General features: G+C 38.4%; 1 protein-coding gene across 2 annotated transcripts in view; it reads right to left on the reverse strand.

Annotated features, from left to right (window-relative positions):
• HERC6 (HECT and RLD domain containing E3 ubiquitin protein ligase family member 6) overlaps window positions 1-16760 on the reverse strand; it is a 139384-nt gene that overhangs the window by 25801 nt on the left and 96823 nt on the right. For both annotated transcript variants that reach the window (XM_079153233.1, XM_079153232.1), the window contains 7 exons: window positions 16628-16722; window positions 13615-13742; window positions 12196-12332; window positions 11655-11722; window positions 6842-6963; window positions 6167-6226; window positions 2856-2949 (listed from right to left, as the gene is read on the reverse strand). In XM_079153233.1, coding sequence (XP_079009359.1) covers window positions 2856-2949; window positions 6167-6226; window positions 6842-6963; window positions 11655-11722; window positions 12196-12332; window positions 13615-13742; window positions 16628-16722 — 704 coding nt within the window. The remainder of the gene's footprint in view (window positions 1-2855; window positions 2950-6166; window positions 6227-6841; window positions 6964-11654; window positions 11723-12195; window positions 12333-13614; window positions 13743-16627; window positions 16723-16760) is intronic.

Genomic DNA, 16760 nt, shown 5'->3' on the forward strand with positions numbered 1-16760 from the left:
AATCTTATTAATAACTGTGTAAAGTAGTTTTTGCTTTATTTTTTTTTTAACCTTGTTTTCACAGATGAGGTAGATACTCAGTTAAAAGGAGAGGAAGGAAGTCATTCAATTAGTGACAAATTAAGGTCCCATACCCAGACCTCTCTGACTTAAAATCTACCCCAGCGAGAAGACCATATATGTTCACTTCACTGATCTGACTCATTTTCCTACTGGGTTCACAAAAGGATGAACTCTCCCAGATTCCCCTGCATTTAGGTGGGACCATGTGATTTGGTCCTAGCTGACAAATGGCCCCTAAAACTTCTCCTGTGAGTGTACATAGGCCAAATACTAGAGATTCAGTGGAGGAGGATTTTACAGCTGATTTTTTCTCCTTTTTTTTCTTCCTTTTAGTACTGGGAATTGAACCCAGGACCCAGGGGTACTTTGTCACTGAGATACATCCCCATCCTTTTTTATTTTTTATTTTTGAGATAGGGTCTCACCAAGTTGCCAAGGACCTTGCTAAATTGCCCAGGTTGGACTTGAACTTGCTATCCTCCTGCCTCAGCTTCCCGAATCAGAGATTACAGGTGTGTGCCACAATGCCTGGCTCTAGAGACTCTTCTGAAGGGGCTTATGTCAAGGAAGAATCTGTGAGAGGTGATTCCTGTCCCCACCCTTCACTGAATAATGATGAGAAAGAAATCTTCATTGTTTTAAACCCCCAAGATGTGGAAGTTTTTTTTGTTACAACAGGTATTATTGTTCGTTCTATCTAACAGATCAATATTCTTTTAACTCTAGTATCTGCCTATACATGTCATAAGGACTAAATAAGATAATATGTGTGAAAATAAACCATGAAATGCTACAAATTATTTTCATCACACTAATATCCTTATGACTCATTTTTGCACGTCTAATAAGAACACAATTTCTGTGGAATACTAGTAAATATGGAAAAATAACATCACGAAGTCAACAACTCTGAGAAAAATGGGGTGAAAAAAGATTTCTTTCAGTGTACAACACTGAGGAATATTGGATTTACTAATGTGCATATCATGATTCCATAACAGTATGTAACATTCCCAAAGTGATTTTATTAAGAACCCCTTTCCATGGAGCCCAGGAAACCAATATTCATCAGAATTCACACTGGGAATACCACCCCAAGTTATCTCCCATATCACCTAAATAAATTTACTTTTAAATATACTTGATAACATCTACTCTTCTTATCTCAGAAAAAAAATAATATCTTATAGTAAAGAACACTCTCCTCCTTTCCCTTCTAAATGCATATGTTCCCTTCTAAATGATATAGAAAGAAGTCTTTTGTGGAGTTTCCCTTAAGACTGAAATGGAGTTTTTTTTGGGAATGAAGCTTTCACAAGTCCCTTCTCCAGGAGCTATAGTGCCAGGAAGGAGGTAAACCATTCAGGACTGGCACCTGTATGAGAAACTGCATAAATGAGCACTACCACAAACTATCATGCCTTCCATCTGGCCCACAGAAGCCCCTTTGTTCTTTCCACACAAGCCTTTGCTCTCTCCTTCCTTTCCATTACTGAGTTAGTACATAAACCCTACTCCTCAGCTTTCAGGGAGCCTCTTCTCCAAATGTCCTCAAATGTGCGTGAATGCCATTTGTCCTCCTCCCTCCTGTGCTATATAGACTGAATGTGTCTCCCCAAAATTCGTAAGTTCAAATGCCATCACCCAATATTATGGTGTTAAGAAGCAGGGGTAGCTCATACCTGTAATCCTAGCGACTTGGGAAGCTAAGGCAGAAGAATCCCAGGTTTGAGAGCAGCCTTAGCAATTTAGAAAGGCCCTGAGCAAATTAGTGAGACCCTGCCTCAAAATGAAAAATAAAAAGGACTGGGATTATAGCTCAGTGGTAAAGTGCCTCTGGAGTATCAAAAAACAAAAAGTAGAAGCTATTGTAGGTGATTAGGTCTTAAGGGCAGAGCCCTCATTAATGGGATCAGATCTAAGACAGAGTCCCAATTCCTTTTTACCACATGAGGATAAAGCAAAAATACAATCTCCATGAATCAGAAAGTTGGCCCCCATCAAACACAAAATTTGCTGGCACCTTAATCTTGAACTTCCCAGCCTTCAAAAATGTGAGAAGTAAGTTTCTATTGTTTATAAGCTTGTAGACTAAAAGACTATGGTATTCTTTTTAGTTTTAATTTTTTTTGAACCACAGGATCTCACACATGCTAGACAAGCACTCTGCCCCTGAGCTACACACCCCCAGTCCCAGACTATGGTACTAAGGTCTTCTGTTACAGTTGTCCCAAAGTACTAGGACATCCTTATTTTCTGCCTATTATTAATTTGCAGTCCCTTGTCCCACACACTCCTGAATCCAAATTGGCAGAGAAAATGTTGTCCTCCCTGCTCAACCCAGAATCATAAAGCAGTTTACTTTAAAGATGCAATGAATTTATAGCTAAGGAAAATGTGAATCAAAGAGAAGCAGGGATGGATCAGTAGCATAGATTTATCTCAAATATATTAAGATTCATCTAAAAGTAGACAACACACCACTTCAGGGCAAAGCTACCCTGCTTCCCAAACTAATGCTCTTCTCATGCATCATTCTAGAGACTCCCAAATATTGCTTTTCTCATACAGAAAATAAAAAAATATTGTGTCCACTGTACACTTTAGGGTTGAATAAGAAAATAAATGGTAGCCCCTGATACAGTGTCCAGAATATAGGATCTTCATAATGAACAGTAGCCCCTCTTCCAGTCCCAAGTCTCTGACTCAGCTCCCCACAAAACTAAACTGCAGTAATATTTATTCCTATAAAGAAATCCTATTTTATTTCTTGAGTAAGTATTGGCTCCTACCATGAAAGAAATCCATTGCTTTTTAGTTATCTTCTTGAAGATATTGCTTGCCATTTGTAAGTCCACATCAATGGAAATCCTGTCTTCAGTTCCTCTTTGAATAGAATGTTAAAGAAAAAAACAACATGTAAACAGATAGAAAAGGATATTTCTAAACTTCGTATGTTATTTGTTATACTGACAAGAAATATATCTATGACAAACCTATGACAAATAAAATATAAACTTTTATCTTGCCTCCTTGCAAAATAATCAACTTATTTGACACAATAAATTTTACAAACTTTATATTCTTCTTGTTAAAAGACAATAACAGGCTATTACCTCTACATTAGTTGCATCATCAAGTTTGAGCTACACTATTATCAAATTTTTCCCCTCAGTGCTGGGGATTGAACACAGGTACTTAAGCCAGGCAAGCACTCAAGCACTAAATTATATCCCCAACTCTAGTAAGATTTTATGTTGATTATGAGATCTGAAAACGTCTACACCCCCACACTTGGTTTGCATACTGGTAACTAGAGCTACCTACAATCCATAGACAGTACCAGTTCTATTTATATAACTTTACAATTGCACTGTTTTCCTTAGCAGTGGACTAATGAAATAATAGTGACTTTACAATTCCAGGAGACAATTCCCCGGGAAATGGCTCCATTGTTCATCATAGAAAACTTCCTGAAATATTCATTAACAATTAATAGAAATATCCGGAAAGACCCATTAATGATTGAAAGGAAAGCATCAACAAGTAGTTTGGCTGTAAGATTCTTTGACCCCTTTATCTCAAAATCCTTGCCTTGCTATTTCCACCCATCCAGGACCCTTGTATATCTGCCCAATTCTCGTCAAGCCCACAGTCCTTTGCTCCCACACTGAAAGACTGTCCAGGTGTGGTGTCTTATTGACAGGTTGTTTTGGTAACATTTGAGGAGCCAGAATCCAACCAGTCTAACATTTTTAAAAATAATGCATTCTCAAGAAACATACTTTCTGGATTAACTAATCAATAGTAATATTAGGTACATGGTGGTGAATGCCTACAACCCAGCTACTTGGGAAGCTGAAGTAGGAGGATCACAAGTTTGAGGCCTGCCTGGGCAACTTAGTAAGATTCTGTCTCAAAATAATTATTAAAAAGGGCTGGAGATATATAGCTCAATAGTACAGCAACCTGGCTTCAATCTCTAGTACTGGAAAAAAATATGTATGCATATATATTAGGGCTAAAATAGACATGCAAGTTCTAATTGTGAATCTTTCCCCCTCTTGAAATACTTTCTCCTTTGTGGCCTTTGGCATTTTAAAAGTATGTGACCTCCCCAGAAGGTGGGCACAGTTATTTTTCTGCTTTAGAAAGATAATACTGCAGGGGAGGAAGAGAGCTTCTCTATCTCACTCCACCCCAATTCTTATGTGGGCTTTTGGCTGATCTAGGAACTAAATGAACATCAGGCTGATTAACAAAACTAAAGCACACTGCTTGGGTACAATCCTGTAACCCCAGTAACTTGGGAGGCTGGAGGAAGGAGGATTACAAGTTTGAGGCCAGCCTCGGCAATTTAGCAAGACCTAAGCAACTTAGTGAGACCCTGACTCAAAACATAAAGAAGGTACACTCATACATTGCTGGTGGGGCTGCAAAGTAGTGCAGCCACTCTGGAAAGCAGTGAGGAGATTCCTTAGAAAACTTGGAATGGACCCACCATTTGACTCAGCTATCCCACTCCTCGGCCTATACCCAAAGGACTTAAAATCAGCATACTACAGAGATTCAGCCACATCAATGTTCATAGCTGCTCAATTCACAATTGCCAGATTGTGGAACCCATGTAGATGTCCTTCAATTAATGAATGGATAAAGAAACTGTGGTGTGTATATATATATATATACATATACACACACACACACACACACAATGGAATATTACTCAGCCATAAAAAGTAATAAAATTATGGCATTTGCAGGCAAATGGATGAAATTGAAGAATATCATGCTAAGTGAGATAAGACAATCTCAGAAAAACAAAGTCGAATGATCTCACTGATTAAGTGGATGATGACACATAATGGGGGGTGGCGGGGCAAGAATGGAGGAAGGAGGGACTGTATAGAGGGAAAAGAGGGGTGGGAGAGGTGGGGGGAGGAAAAAATAACAGAATGAATCAAACATCATTACCATATGTAAATGTATGATTACGCAAATGGTATGCCGTTACTCCATGTACAAACAGAAACAACGTGTATCCCATTTGTTTACAATAAAAATAAATTAACAAACAAACAAACAAACATAAAGAGGGTTGGGGATGTGGCTCAGTGGTAAGGTGCCTGTGGGTTCAATCGTCAATACTAAAAACAGTTAGGAACTCTGTCTGACTTCTTCAATACTCTTAGTGTAGAAACAGAACTGCCAGCACAAAGCCGTAACATATAGTTTTCCTGGATTTCTCTAGTTCCCGGATGACTTCACTGGTACCAACACTTCCTAGTCCCCCAAGATTACTTAGAATGCAGCTGGGTTAAAAACCATGGAACTGCCAGGGGTTATGCAGGGGAAAGGAACAGGAGTTAAGACAGTACGGCCTAGCATCCAGGAGGGGATTCATCTTCTGAATCAGTGAGCCAACTTGAGACAAAGTTAAGGGAGGAACAGGCCCTGACCAGGTGAAGGAAAACCAGAATGAGTTACACCAGTTTCAGATCAGCAGGGCAATAGGCCTCCAAAGCCAGCAGAGGGCAGCCTAAGACCCCCTCACACTGCTATCCCTCCAGATCCTCCCTCACGCATGCAGGTGCCACACAGCAGAGCTCCATTCAAATAGTAAGTATTAATGGAATTGCTTAAATGACTGGAATCAGACCAAGTGCTAAACCAAATAGGACAGAAATCAGATTTTTCTCCACAACAATGAGTTAAAAACAAAATAAATATGATCCATTTTCCTTATTGATCCCACACAGTATGAACTGTGAAGTGTATTCTTGGTTTCTAAGTACTAAGGCAACATTAGATTTAGCTGATCAGTGGTTGACACAAATTCTAAAAGAACACCATTCCCTCTGATTGGATAATAAAGGAAAGCAGTGTGGAGGAAGTGAACGACATTAATTAAGAATTACAACTTACAGTCTAGTAGAGGGTTCCTTGCTAAAATGAAAGAATTCTATAACCAACCATCTCTGGAGTTCTCTACGTTGAACTCTGAACATTGATAGTAATAGTCACACATTAAACGGACTCTAAACATTTCATTTAAAATATTTCACAGTATTTTAAGTGAAGGTAAGTCTCATAGAAGTATTACCTTTGCTTTAAAAAGCTTGCAGTCAGACAAGCAGGAGATGAAAATATTATTCCAATTTCACTGGAAAATTAATAACAGGGGTTAAGTCAAAACACTCTTAGAAGCAAGCCTCCTCTCTTCCCAAGACTGAATAAATAACAAAATGTCATTAATCATTAATGAAAATAAAAATGAATAATAATTAATGAAAAAATAATTAATGGAATCATTAATGAAAATATTCTCTTAAGACTTCCAAATTCTAGGTATAGTACTTTGTACATATTATTGCTAAATATTACAAAAACTCTTTATAGCTGATTTTTTCCAGTCATCTATATTTGAATAAAATCCATTTTGAAGACCCAAACTCCAGCTCTCCAGAGAATACATAGGATACAAAAACAGTTCAACTTTCTGGAGGCTTGGTGAGCTTTCTTGATTCATTCCTATATCTCCTTCACCTGCACAGGTGCCTGCGAGAGTGTATGTTCTCCATACATCTCTTATTTATGTTGAATAACAGATGAGTGACAGGGTACATCAATGACTATTCAAACTAAGAGGTGGTGGAGGAGAATCATGGTCAAATTTAAATTCCCTCACAAGTCAAATGCTCTTTCTTGTATCTAGGACAAAATGATGAGCACTTTAGAAACAGATGAAACTGGTTTATAATTAATCAGACACAGTCACCTTTTAGCCACTTCATATTCATTACTTCCTCTCTTCACTGCTAGCCATTCCTCTGCCAGGGACCCATTCATTCGGCTTATTTCTGGCAGAATTTTCTTGGAAATGCTTGTGGAACTAGTATCCTTCCAGGAGGGAAAAAACAAGGATGATCAGGAACGCACACACACATGCTGAGGCATAAACAATACAGTAGAGCATCTGCACATGAGGTCCACAGGCCCCACCCTCTCAGGCAGGGTGGGTGGAGCTTTGGCAAGACAGGCCTGGCTGTTCTACTTCCTAGCATTCTACTTCCTAGCCTGGGGCCACTTTGCTTATTCTGAACCTTAGTGTCATCATCATTAAAAAAAAAAAAAAAAAAAAGTGCCGGGGATATAGCACAGTTGGTAAAGTGCTCACCTTCCAAGCATTGGAAACCTCCAGCATTGGAAAAAAAAAAAAAATATATATATATATATATATATATACACACATTGGAAAAATGTGTATATATATACACATTTCAACCTCCAGCATTGGAAAAAAAAATACACACACACACACACACACACACACACACACAACGTATATACTTTATTTTGTATATATTGTATATACATACATATACATATTGTATATTTTATATATGTATATACTTTATGTATACATATATATACAAAAGAATTGAAAACAAATGAAAACAGATACTTGTAAATCAATATTCACTGCAGCACTGTTCATGATAGTCAAAAAATGGAAATAATTCAGTGTTTACCAACAGATTAACATTTTAAAAAAACAACAAAAAATGAGATGTATATATGAAATAGAATATTATTATTCAGGCTTAAAAAGGAATGACATTCTACAACATAGAAAAACTGAAAACATGCTGAGTTAAATAAGGGAGATTGAACATATATGATTCTGCTTATATGAAGTGTCTAGGCAAATTTATAAAGATAGAAAGTGGAAATTGCTAGGGCTGAGGAGACGGGGAATGAGAAATTATCTAACATGGAGGTTTTGTTTGTGGTGATGAAAAACCTGGATAGTGGGGATAGTTGTTCATTGTAAATATAATTAATACCAATGAACTGCAAATTTAAAAATGGTTGCCAGCCATGTTGACACATGCCTGTAATCCCAACCACTCTAGAGACCAAAGCAGGAGGATTGCAAGTTCAAGGCCAGCCTTGGTAACTTAGCCTAAGTTTTGAGACCCTGTCTCAAAAGAAAAAAAAAAAAAAAAAAGTGGGGGGGGGGGGGGGTGCTGGGGATGTAGCTCAGTGCTAAAGTGTCCCTGGGATCAATCCCCAATACCAAGAAAAACAAAAGTTTAAAATGACAACGTTTACATTACATGTTCTTTACCACAATAAAGAAATGTAATAGCAATACCTACATCTCTGGGCTTTTCTTAAGATAGAATCCCACACCTCCTGCAGGCCAAGCACCTGTCCTACCACTGAGCTACATCCTCAGCCCCTCCCTTCAGCATCTCGATCCGAGTCTTGGTTCACCCCTACAATTTGATCAAGACGAAGATATTTTCTCCCACATCCCAGGAATCTTAGGATAATGAGTTGCTCCCTATGGGCATTTAATGCCACTTTATTTTCTGCTTTGAAATCTCCAGCTCCTCTGAAGTATGTGGCATAGACTCCCTTCTTTTACAAAAACTTGAGCACCTTGCTAGCTGTTTCCTCACCACCACCTTCCTGTGCCCACTCTTCTTATCCTCATGCTTGGCAACATCAAAACTGATGAGCACAATCTATCTTCCAGCTAAGTCATTGTTGTCTCCTCCTCCTCCTCCTCCTTGTACGGGGGATTGAAGCCAGGGGTGCTTAACCACTGAACAACATCCCCAGCCCTTTTTTCTTTTTATTTAGAGACAGGATCTTGCTGAGTTGCTCGTGTGCTCACTAAGTTGCTGAGGTTGGCTTTGAATTTATGATCCTCCTGCCCCAGGCTCCTGAGTTGCTGGAATTATAGGCATCTTAATTCTTAATCGCAGCTCCATTCTTCCTCTGCTCTGCCTCAGCCACCCATGTCCTGGATCAGGGTTTCTAAACTGACACGTGATATTCTGTTTCAGATGATTTTGTTCTGAAGGGCTGTCCTACACACTGTAGGGTATTTAGTAGCATCCATAGCCCATACTCACTAGTTGCAGCCTCAGTGATCTTCACATCAACACCCCTCTCTCTCTCAGTCATTACAACCTAAAATGTCTTCTGACATTGCCAAATAATTCCTGGGATATAAACTCACCCCAGGTTGAAAGCCCTATATATAAGTGATAAGCTGGACTTCATAATCATCATCTTTGAAATTTCTGTTGAAAACATTCTCTTCTCTGACAATCCAATACCATCTTTCTGACTGATTTCTTTTTGAGGGAAACCTGGTCCAGGGTTCCTTGACATTCTGGGGTCTCCCCCGCTTCAACCCCGTGATTTGTTCACTGTCCTCCTTCCTCTCTTCCTTACTACAGTCACTTCTCTCGTTTCATTCCTATCACACTTAGCTAGGAAAATTCCATTTGTAGTTAACCTCAATCTGGATTACTCCAAAATCAAATCCAGCCAGCCTGTGCTGAGTGATTGCACTTGAAGTCTGCAATCACCGATTTCAAAAGGGCATTTGATACTATCTAATCATTTCTGAGAATCTGTATTTTCTCACTCTCTGAAACAAGCATTGCACTCCTTCCATTTCCTCCTAAGCCTGCCACACACTTTGCTTCTCTCACATTCAGATGAGGACACTGCTTTGTTCATCACTGAGAAAAATGAAGTGACCAGGCAAGAACTATCCCCTGCTCACCATCGCCCTACCCTCAGCTGCATCCTTCCTTATTACAGAAATAACTATTTCTGCTCAAATTACTCACTTCTGCTCTGAATTCTGTCCTAGGACATAGTTCCTTACCTCCCTTCCTATCAAAGTTTCTCAGAATTGTCACAGTCTTGTAGGGGATGGGAAGAGGAAGGAGAAGTGCTGGGGACTGAATTAGAACAAGATATATTCCATGCTTTATAATGGTGTCAAAATGGATTCTACTGTCACATTTAACTCAAAAGAACAACAACAACAACAAAGAATTGTCAAAGTCTCTGTTTTTGTTTCCCCCCCTCTCCTATTCTGTATCCATCGCACCCCAGTCAGGTTTCCTTCTGTCTCTGGAACACAGTTTTAACTCTGTGCCACTCATTCTTGACCTCTCAGTCATGTTTACAGTATTGACCACTTTGATTTTGTGCTTTCTCGCTCTCTAACTGGGTGGTGGTTCCTTTTCCTTTGCTTCCTTTCTTCTTCTTTCTTTTCTGTTTTTTTTTTTTTTTTGAGACAGGGTCTTGCTACACTCCTGGTCTCCGTCTCCCAGGTCCAGGTGATCCTTGCCTGTCAGCCTTCTGAGTAGCTGTGGTGATGCACCCGCCACTATGCCCAGTCTTTCCTTTTCTTTTGAATTGTGTTCATTGGGATGATTTCCAACTCATCTTGATCCAGGGTGCTGCTTCCTCCTGAAGGAGCATCCGGTATGCCTTGCTTTTCCTCCTAGGTGTTGGCAGTGGACAGTGGAGCAGCTAACACACAAAACTGCCATTTGTGCATGGTTGAAGACTCTGGTGTGGTTTTATAACATCCTGGGCATTTCACATCTGTGAATAGGAACTGGGGCTCTGCACAGGTGCTTCTTGCAGTTTCCTCTTCTCTTCTGGACAGAGAGAGGCATATTTTCTGGCAGTTGTTACTCATGATGTAGTCCTTGTGATTTTCATCTGGCCCCCTTGCTTTATATACTTTTTATTTTTTTAATTGTAGATGGACACAACACCCTTATTTTATTTGTTTACTTTTATTTGGTGCTGAGGAGCGAACCCAGTGCCTCACGTGTGCCAGCAAGTGCTCTACCACAGAGTTATAGCCGTAGCCCCACCACCTACAGTTCAATAGCTTCCGTGTCTATGTTTTGCTGCCAACATCCTCCCTGAGCTCCAGCTTTGGACATCTAAGTCTTTGGATCTCCTCTACGACATTTCAAAATGGTACTTTCTCATATAACTGGCTTCATCTTATACAACTCTTCATTCTTTCTTACTATCTGTAGCCTCACTGGTCTTCTCTGTCATACCAAAGTTATTCTTGCCTGTGGACCTTTCTATGTGTAGTTCCCTCTGCCTTCAATGCTCTTTCTTTGACTCAGTTTTTTCATCTATAAAATGGAGCAAATAATATCAACTGGAGCTAACAGGTGATATTATTTGCTGACAGTTGATATTATTTGAGCATTAAACATGTTGATCCATTTAGAGGACTTTAGTTGATGCCTGATACATAACTACTATTAATATTCATCTACTGTTATTACCATGATTAATATTTTCACTAATAAAAAGTACAAAGGGCTGGGCCTGGTGTGCATGCTTGCATCCCAGTGACTTGGGAGGCTGAGGCAGGAGGTTCACAAGTTTGAGGTCAGCCTAGGCAACATGGTGAGACCCTGTCTCAAGAAAATAAATAAAGAGTAAAAAAGGCAGGGGACATAGCTCAATGGTAAAGCACCCCTGTGTTTGATTTCAAATACCAAAAAAAAAAAAAAAAAAAAGTACAAAGGCAATAAATATGAGTTTGTGGGTCAAATCTGTTAGAAAGTTTGGTAAATGAGGAAGTGAGAATGACATAATACTTTTTAAGAAGCATCCTAACAGAAGACATTATTTTAGTAAGAAATCTGAATACATATGAATAATACAATGCCTCAAAGATTGCTCTGAAATCTAGAGGAAAAACAATTTTTAAAAGAAACAGAAAGCATACTAGGTACCTGATGAATTGTTACAAAGTTGGCATATGTTCCAGCAAAAATGTGTTTGACATGAATATCCACAAGGTCTATAAAAAAGTGAGAAACCCATGCCTTGAGTTGTTAGCAAAGATAAATCTGATATATAACCAAGCCAAATTGACTCATTTATGGGCAATAAAATGTCCTAAATTTTAACTACAAACAGCATAAAAGATTAATTTTGATAACATTAAATATCAAATATACTTTAATTAAAAACATATCTTTCCAGGTGTTTGCATAGTAAATATAGGTTCATGTGTTTTAGAAAAGGTGTGATTAAATATATAAAAGTATACTGTTCTGATAAGTAATCTATTTGGGATCTTCTTTTGTATTATCTTCATTTTCAGGAACGATCACTAACTACTCCAGTAATCACTGCAGAGGAACTAATGCACAAATTTGAAATAAAGGTACTAGAGGAACCTTAGTTCTATGGGCTCCTCTGAAGGAGGCTGAACACTATTTCCTCTTGTGTGGCACTAACAGAATCATGAATCAATGGGACAATTCATACCATCTGCAGAAATCAGGCAGCTCATGTCAAAGTTCTCTGTGGTGGCTTCTGGATGGATCACGTTGCTTGTGCAACCTGGTCCACGACCAAAAGATACCACCTGACCAGTGGTGTGCACGTACACAAGGGTGTGATAACTGCAGGAGGGAACACAAGACAGTGAATACCAAGGTTCTCATGTTTTTTCAGAAGGATGGCATTTTTCAATACAAAACCGCAGAATGACTTTTACTAAGTACCCAGCTTCTTTTTCGCAATATCAGTGTAGAGGGTACCAGATGGTGTAGCTAAACAGGTGGTGAGTATTAATTTATACTAACATTAAAGATAAATTATTACTGACAGCTCTTTTCTATGGCTTCTATCATTTGTGCTTCAAATACAAATATTTTTATTTTCTTAATACATTGGGTTAGATAGTTAAATACACAAAAATGCCCTCATAATTAGGTTATGCAAAATTCTGAATATATATGTGAATATTCATCATATTCTACAAGCATGAGACTAATTTTGTCTTATCAACTCAAGCATACCAGCAACACACTTTTGTTATCAAGCAGTGCCCCTGACCTCCCCCCAGTTTCTAGTAAGGTGGTCTATTGGAAGCAGAGACTTCTAATAATGTCTTATTAAACAAATTAAATGTCTAGGAAAAAAAGATGAAAAAAATGGAAAAATTAAACTATTTGAACAAGGTAAATTTTTAGGAAAAAATGCAGGGCTATTTTTATACATAATAAAAATTATTATTTATTATTAGTGCTAGAGCACTTGCCTAGCATGTGTGAGGCACTGGGTTCAATCCTCAGCATCACATATAAATAAATAAAATAAAGGACCACTGACAACTAAAAAAATATTTAAAAGAAAAAGGCAGTCAAGCCGGACCCAGTGGCACATGCTTACAACCCCAGCAACTGGAGAAGTTGAGGCAGAAGGATCATAAATTCTAGCCCAGCTCAAACCAGTGTCTCAAGTTAGCAAGACACTTTCTGGAGATAAAAAGAGTTGGAGATGTAGCTTAGTGGTAGAGCACCCCTGAGATCGATCTCCAGTACCAGGAAGCAGGGAGGGTCTTAGGAAAGCAGCCCCATATTTTAGAGTTTAAAAGTTGATAAAATTCAATATGAACTGGGTGTGGTGGTGCACACCTATAATCCCAGCAACTCAGGAGGCTGAGACAGGAGGATGACAAGTTCAAAGCCAGCTTTAGCAAGTTAGTGAGCCCTAAGCAACTTAGCAAGACCCTGTCTCAAAATTAAAAAAAATTAAAAAGATCTGGGGATGTGGTTCAGTAGTTAAAGGCCCTACGTTTCAATCCATAGTACCCCTTCCCCTGCAAAAAAGATTCTATCAGTAGTTTTTAATAAAACATAACATTCCCCACCCACGCTTAAAATAAAACCAGCCTATTACCTTCCACAACCTATCTGTGAAACCAAGCCATCAATTCTTTCCACAAGTTGTGGGCCTCTTGCCTTGGCAGTGGTGCTGTGTCCTAGCTGTCCAGAGCTGTCGTCTCCAAATGTAAACACTCGCCCATCCTGTTTTAAAAGGAGGAACCAGCTTAATTTCATGTTTTAAAACAAGTAACTAAAAGCCTCTAGATTAATTTTCATAAGAGAATTTGTGGGGAGGGGAAAGGGAATGGGGGATAATGGCCATTGAAAAAAAATTCCTGGCATGTGTTGCTTTGTCAAAATGAACTCAAATAGTAAATATAATTATAATGCTCTAATAAAAAAATGAAAAAATAAGAATTTATGTGAGAACAATGTGTGAAATATAATCTCTACATAAATGGAAGAGGTCCTTTATCATTTCTTATAGTGAGTGTAAAGTTACCACATTAAACATACAAAATCATTGACATGCCCTTAAAAACAAGGCACTGTGGAGATGTATTGTACAGCATGGTGACTGTGGTTAACACTAATGAGTTACATACTTGAAAACTGTTAAGAGAGTAGATTGTAAATATTCTCACCACAAAAAGGATAATTATCTAAGGTGACATATATGAATTATCCCAATTGTGAAAATCATGTAGCAGTGTACACATATATCAAATCATTTTGTACACCATACATTTATACAACCTTTGTCAATTCTATCCCAATAAATCTAGGAAAGAAAAAAGAACTCGGCATTTATTATTGTTTGGCTCTGAAATATTGCCCCAAATCTCCCATGTAGAAGTCCTGGTCCTGATTGCAGCCCTGTTCAAAGGTGAGGCCTCCGGAAGGTGATTTGGTCATGAGGGCTCTAATCTCATCAGTGGATAAATCCACTGGTGTGTTCATGATTTAATGGGCTTTTGGGAGATGGTGGCATCTTAGGAGACAGGGTCTAGGAGGAGGAAGCAAGTCTCTGGGGATGTGCTATTGAAGGCTATATCCTGGCCCTTCCCCTTCTCCTTCTTCTCTTCCTTCTCTCCCTTCAGCCTCCTCCCTCCTCCTCTTCCTCCTCTTTTTTTTTTTTCCCAGTAGTGGGATCAAACCCAGGGCCTTAAGCATGCCAGGCAAATATTCTACCAGTGAATTATGTGTCCCCAGCCTTAGATCATTCTTTATTTAAAGTTGATTTTCTCAGGTAGTTTGTCACAACAATGGAAGGCAATTAATAAATATCTGTTAAATGAATGGATGAATAAATTAACGGGCTCAAGAGTAACTCCACCATTTAAGTATAGGGTTGTGTATTTATCTGGGCTTTTTGTTTTTTAAAAAAAGTTCCTTTCAAAAGATGATTCTATGATTGAAAGCAACTCCAGCTTTCTCTGTCAACTAAGAATAATATAATTCACTGGGATCCTAATTAGAATAAGATATAGTTCGTGCTTGTTTAAATATATCAAAATAAATTCTACTGTCACATATAACTAAAAAGAACAAATACAAAAAGAATAATTCAAACAATTAACAGATTCCTAATTTAAGACATACTTTTAAAACAGAAAATACAAATTGCTTAGGGGGCTGGGAATGTAGCTCAGTAGTAGAGTGCTTGCCTAGTATGTGAGAAGTTTTTGGTTTTGATTCCCAGCACTGCAAGAAATAAAATGAAAAAACATTTGGAGTATACAGTTTAGTTTGGTTTGGTTTGGTACTGGGGATTGAACCCAGGGGTGATTTACCACTGAGCCACATCCTGATCCCCTTTTACTCTTTTATTGTGAAACAGGGTCTCTCTCACTAAGTTACTTCGGGCCTTGATAAGCTATGAGGTTGACTGTGTACAGGTGATCCTCCTGCCTCAGCCTGTGGAGTATACAGTTTTAAAATAAGCATTTCAAGTATATAAATGCTTTTCAAGTCTATTCCTATGGTTATGAGGTTATGAGAAGAATACACTTGTTGTAATACATTATATGGCCAGGCAAGAAGTAAAGGAAAAAATTCCTGAAACTGGGTCATAATTGTGCCAAGCAAGAACCTGAACAAAGTCTGTAAAGTGAGCTCTTCAGAATTATAAAAATTACTTGGTAGCTTCCTTAATAATTTTTAAATCTAGCACTACACTGTTGCTGGGTGCAGTGAAGCACTATTGTTATCCTAGTAGCTTTGGAGACTGAGGCAGGAGGACCTCAAGTTCAAAGCCACACTTCGTATTTTTGTACCAGGGATTGAACTCAGGGGACCTTAACCATTGAGCAATATCCCCAGCTCTTTTTTATATTTTATTTACAGACAGGGTCTTCCTGAGTTGCTTAGGGCCTCTTTGAACTTTTGGTCCTCTTGCATCAGCCTCCCAAGCTGCTAGGGGATTTACAGGTGTGTGCCACCGTTCCCTGCTAAAATTAAAAAAAAAAAAAAATGAACTACACTGTCAATAAATAATTGCAAAAAAGATTAGCTCCTACACTAATCTAACTTAATAGGTATCTGAACATATTTTCTAATGCTTAAGTTAGATTTTTCATAGGATCTTGAAAATATCATGATTTATATTTGCTTCATTTCTCCTCTTGAGATATCTATATGTTGAATAGATATATCTAGATATTGAAGTACACCTCATGCTACAATTTGAACATTTATGCCTCAAAATTTATATGCTAAAATCCTACCCTCAACATGGTGTAAGAGGTCTATAGTTCTGAGGGCAGAACTATCATGAATGAGATTAGTGCCTTTATAAAAGAGGACCCAAGAGAGATCCCTCATCCCTTCCACTATGTGAGGGCACAGCCAAAGTTTGGTCATTTATGAGCCAGAAAGTTTGCCTTCAATAGACATAAATATACTGGCACCTTGATCTTGGACTTCCCAGCTTCCAAACCATGGGAAATAAATTTCTGTAGTTTTTAAGCCACCCAGTCAATGGTATACTGTTATAGTAGCCTGGACTACATCATCTTACTTACAGCATTACGGAGAACATGGACTTTGTTAACCTTTATCTGGGATTTTTAAAAATTGCAAATTACCTGAGTAAGCACTGCAGTATGCTCATCGCCACAACTAATGTAAATCACACCTAGATTCTTCAGTGCACCAATTGAACGAGGCTTATGGCTTTGCTCTGTTGAAAGAAAGCAGAATTTCTAGAGTTCAAGAAAT

Source organism: Sciurus vulgaris, assembly GCF_902686455.1.
Source record: "Sciurus vulgaris genome assembly, chromosome: 9".
Classification (NCBI taxonomy): Eukaryota; Metazoa; Chordata; class Mammalia; order Rodentia; family Sciuridae; genus Sciurus; species Sciurus vulgaris.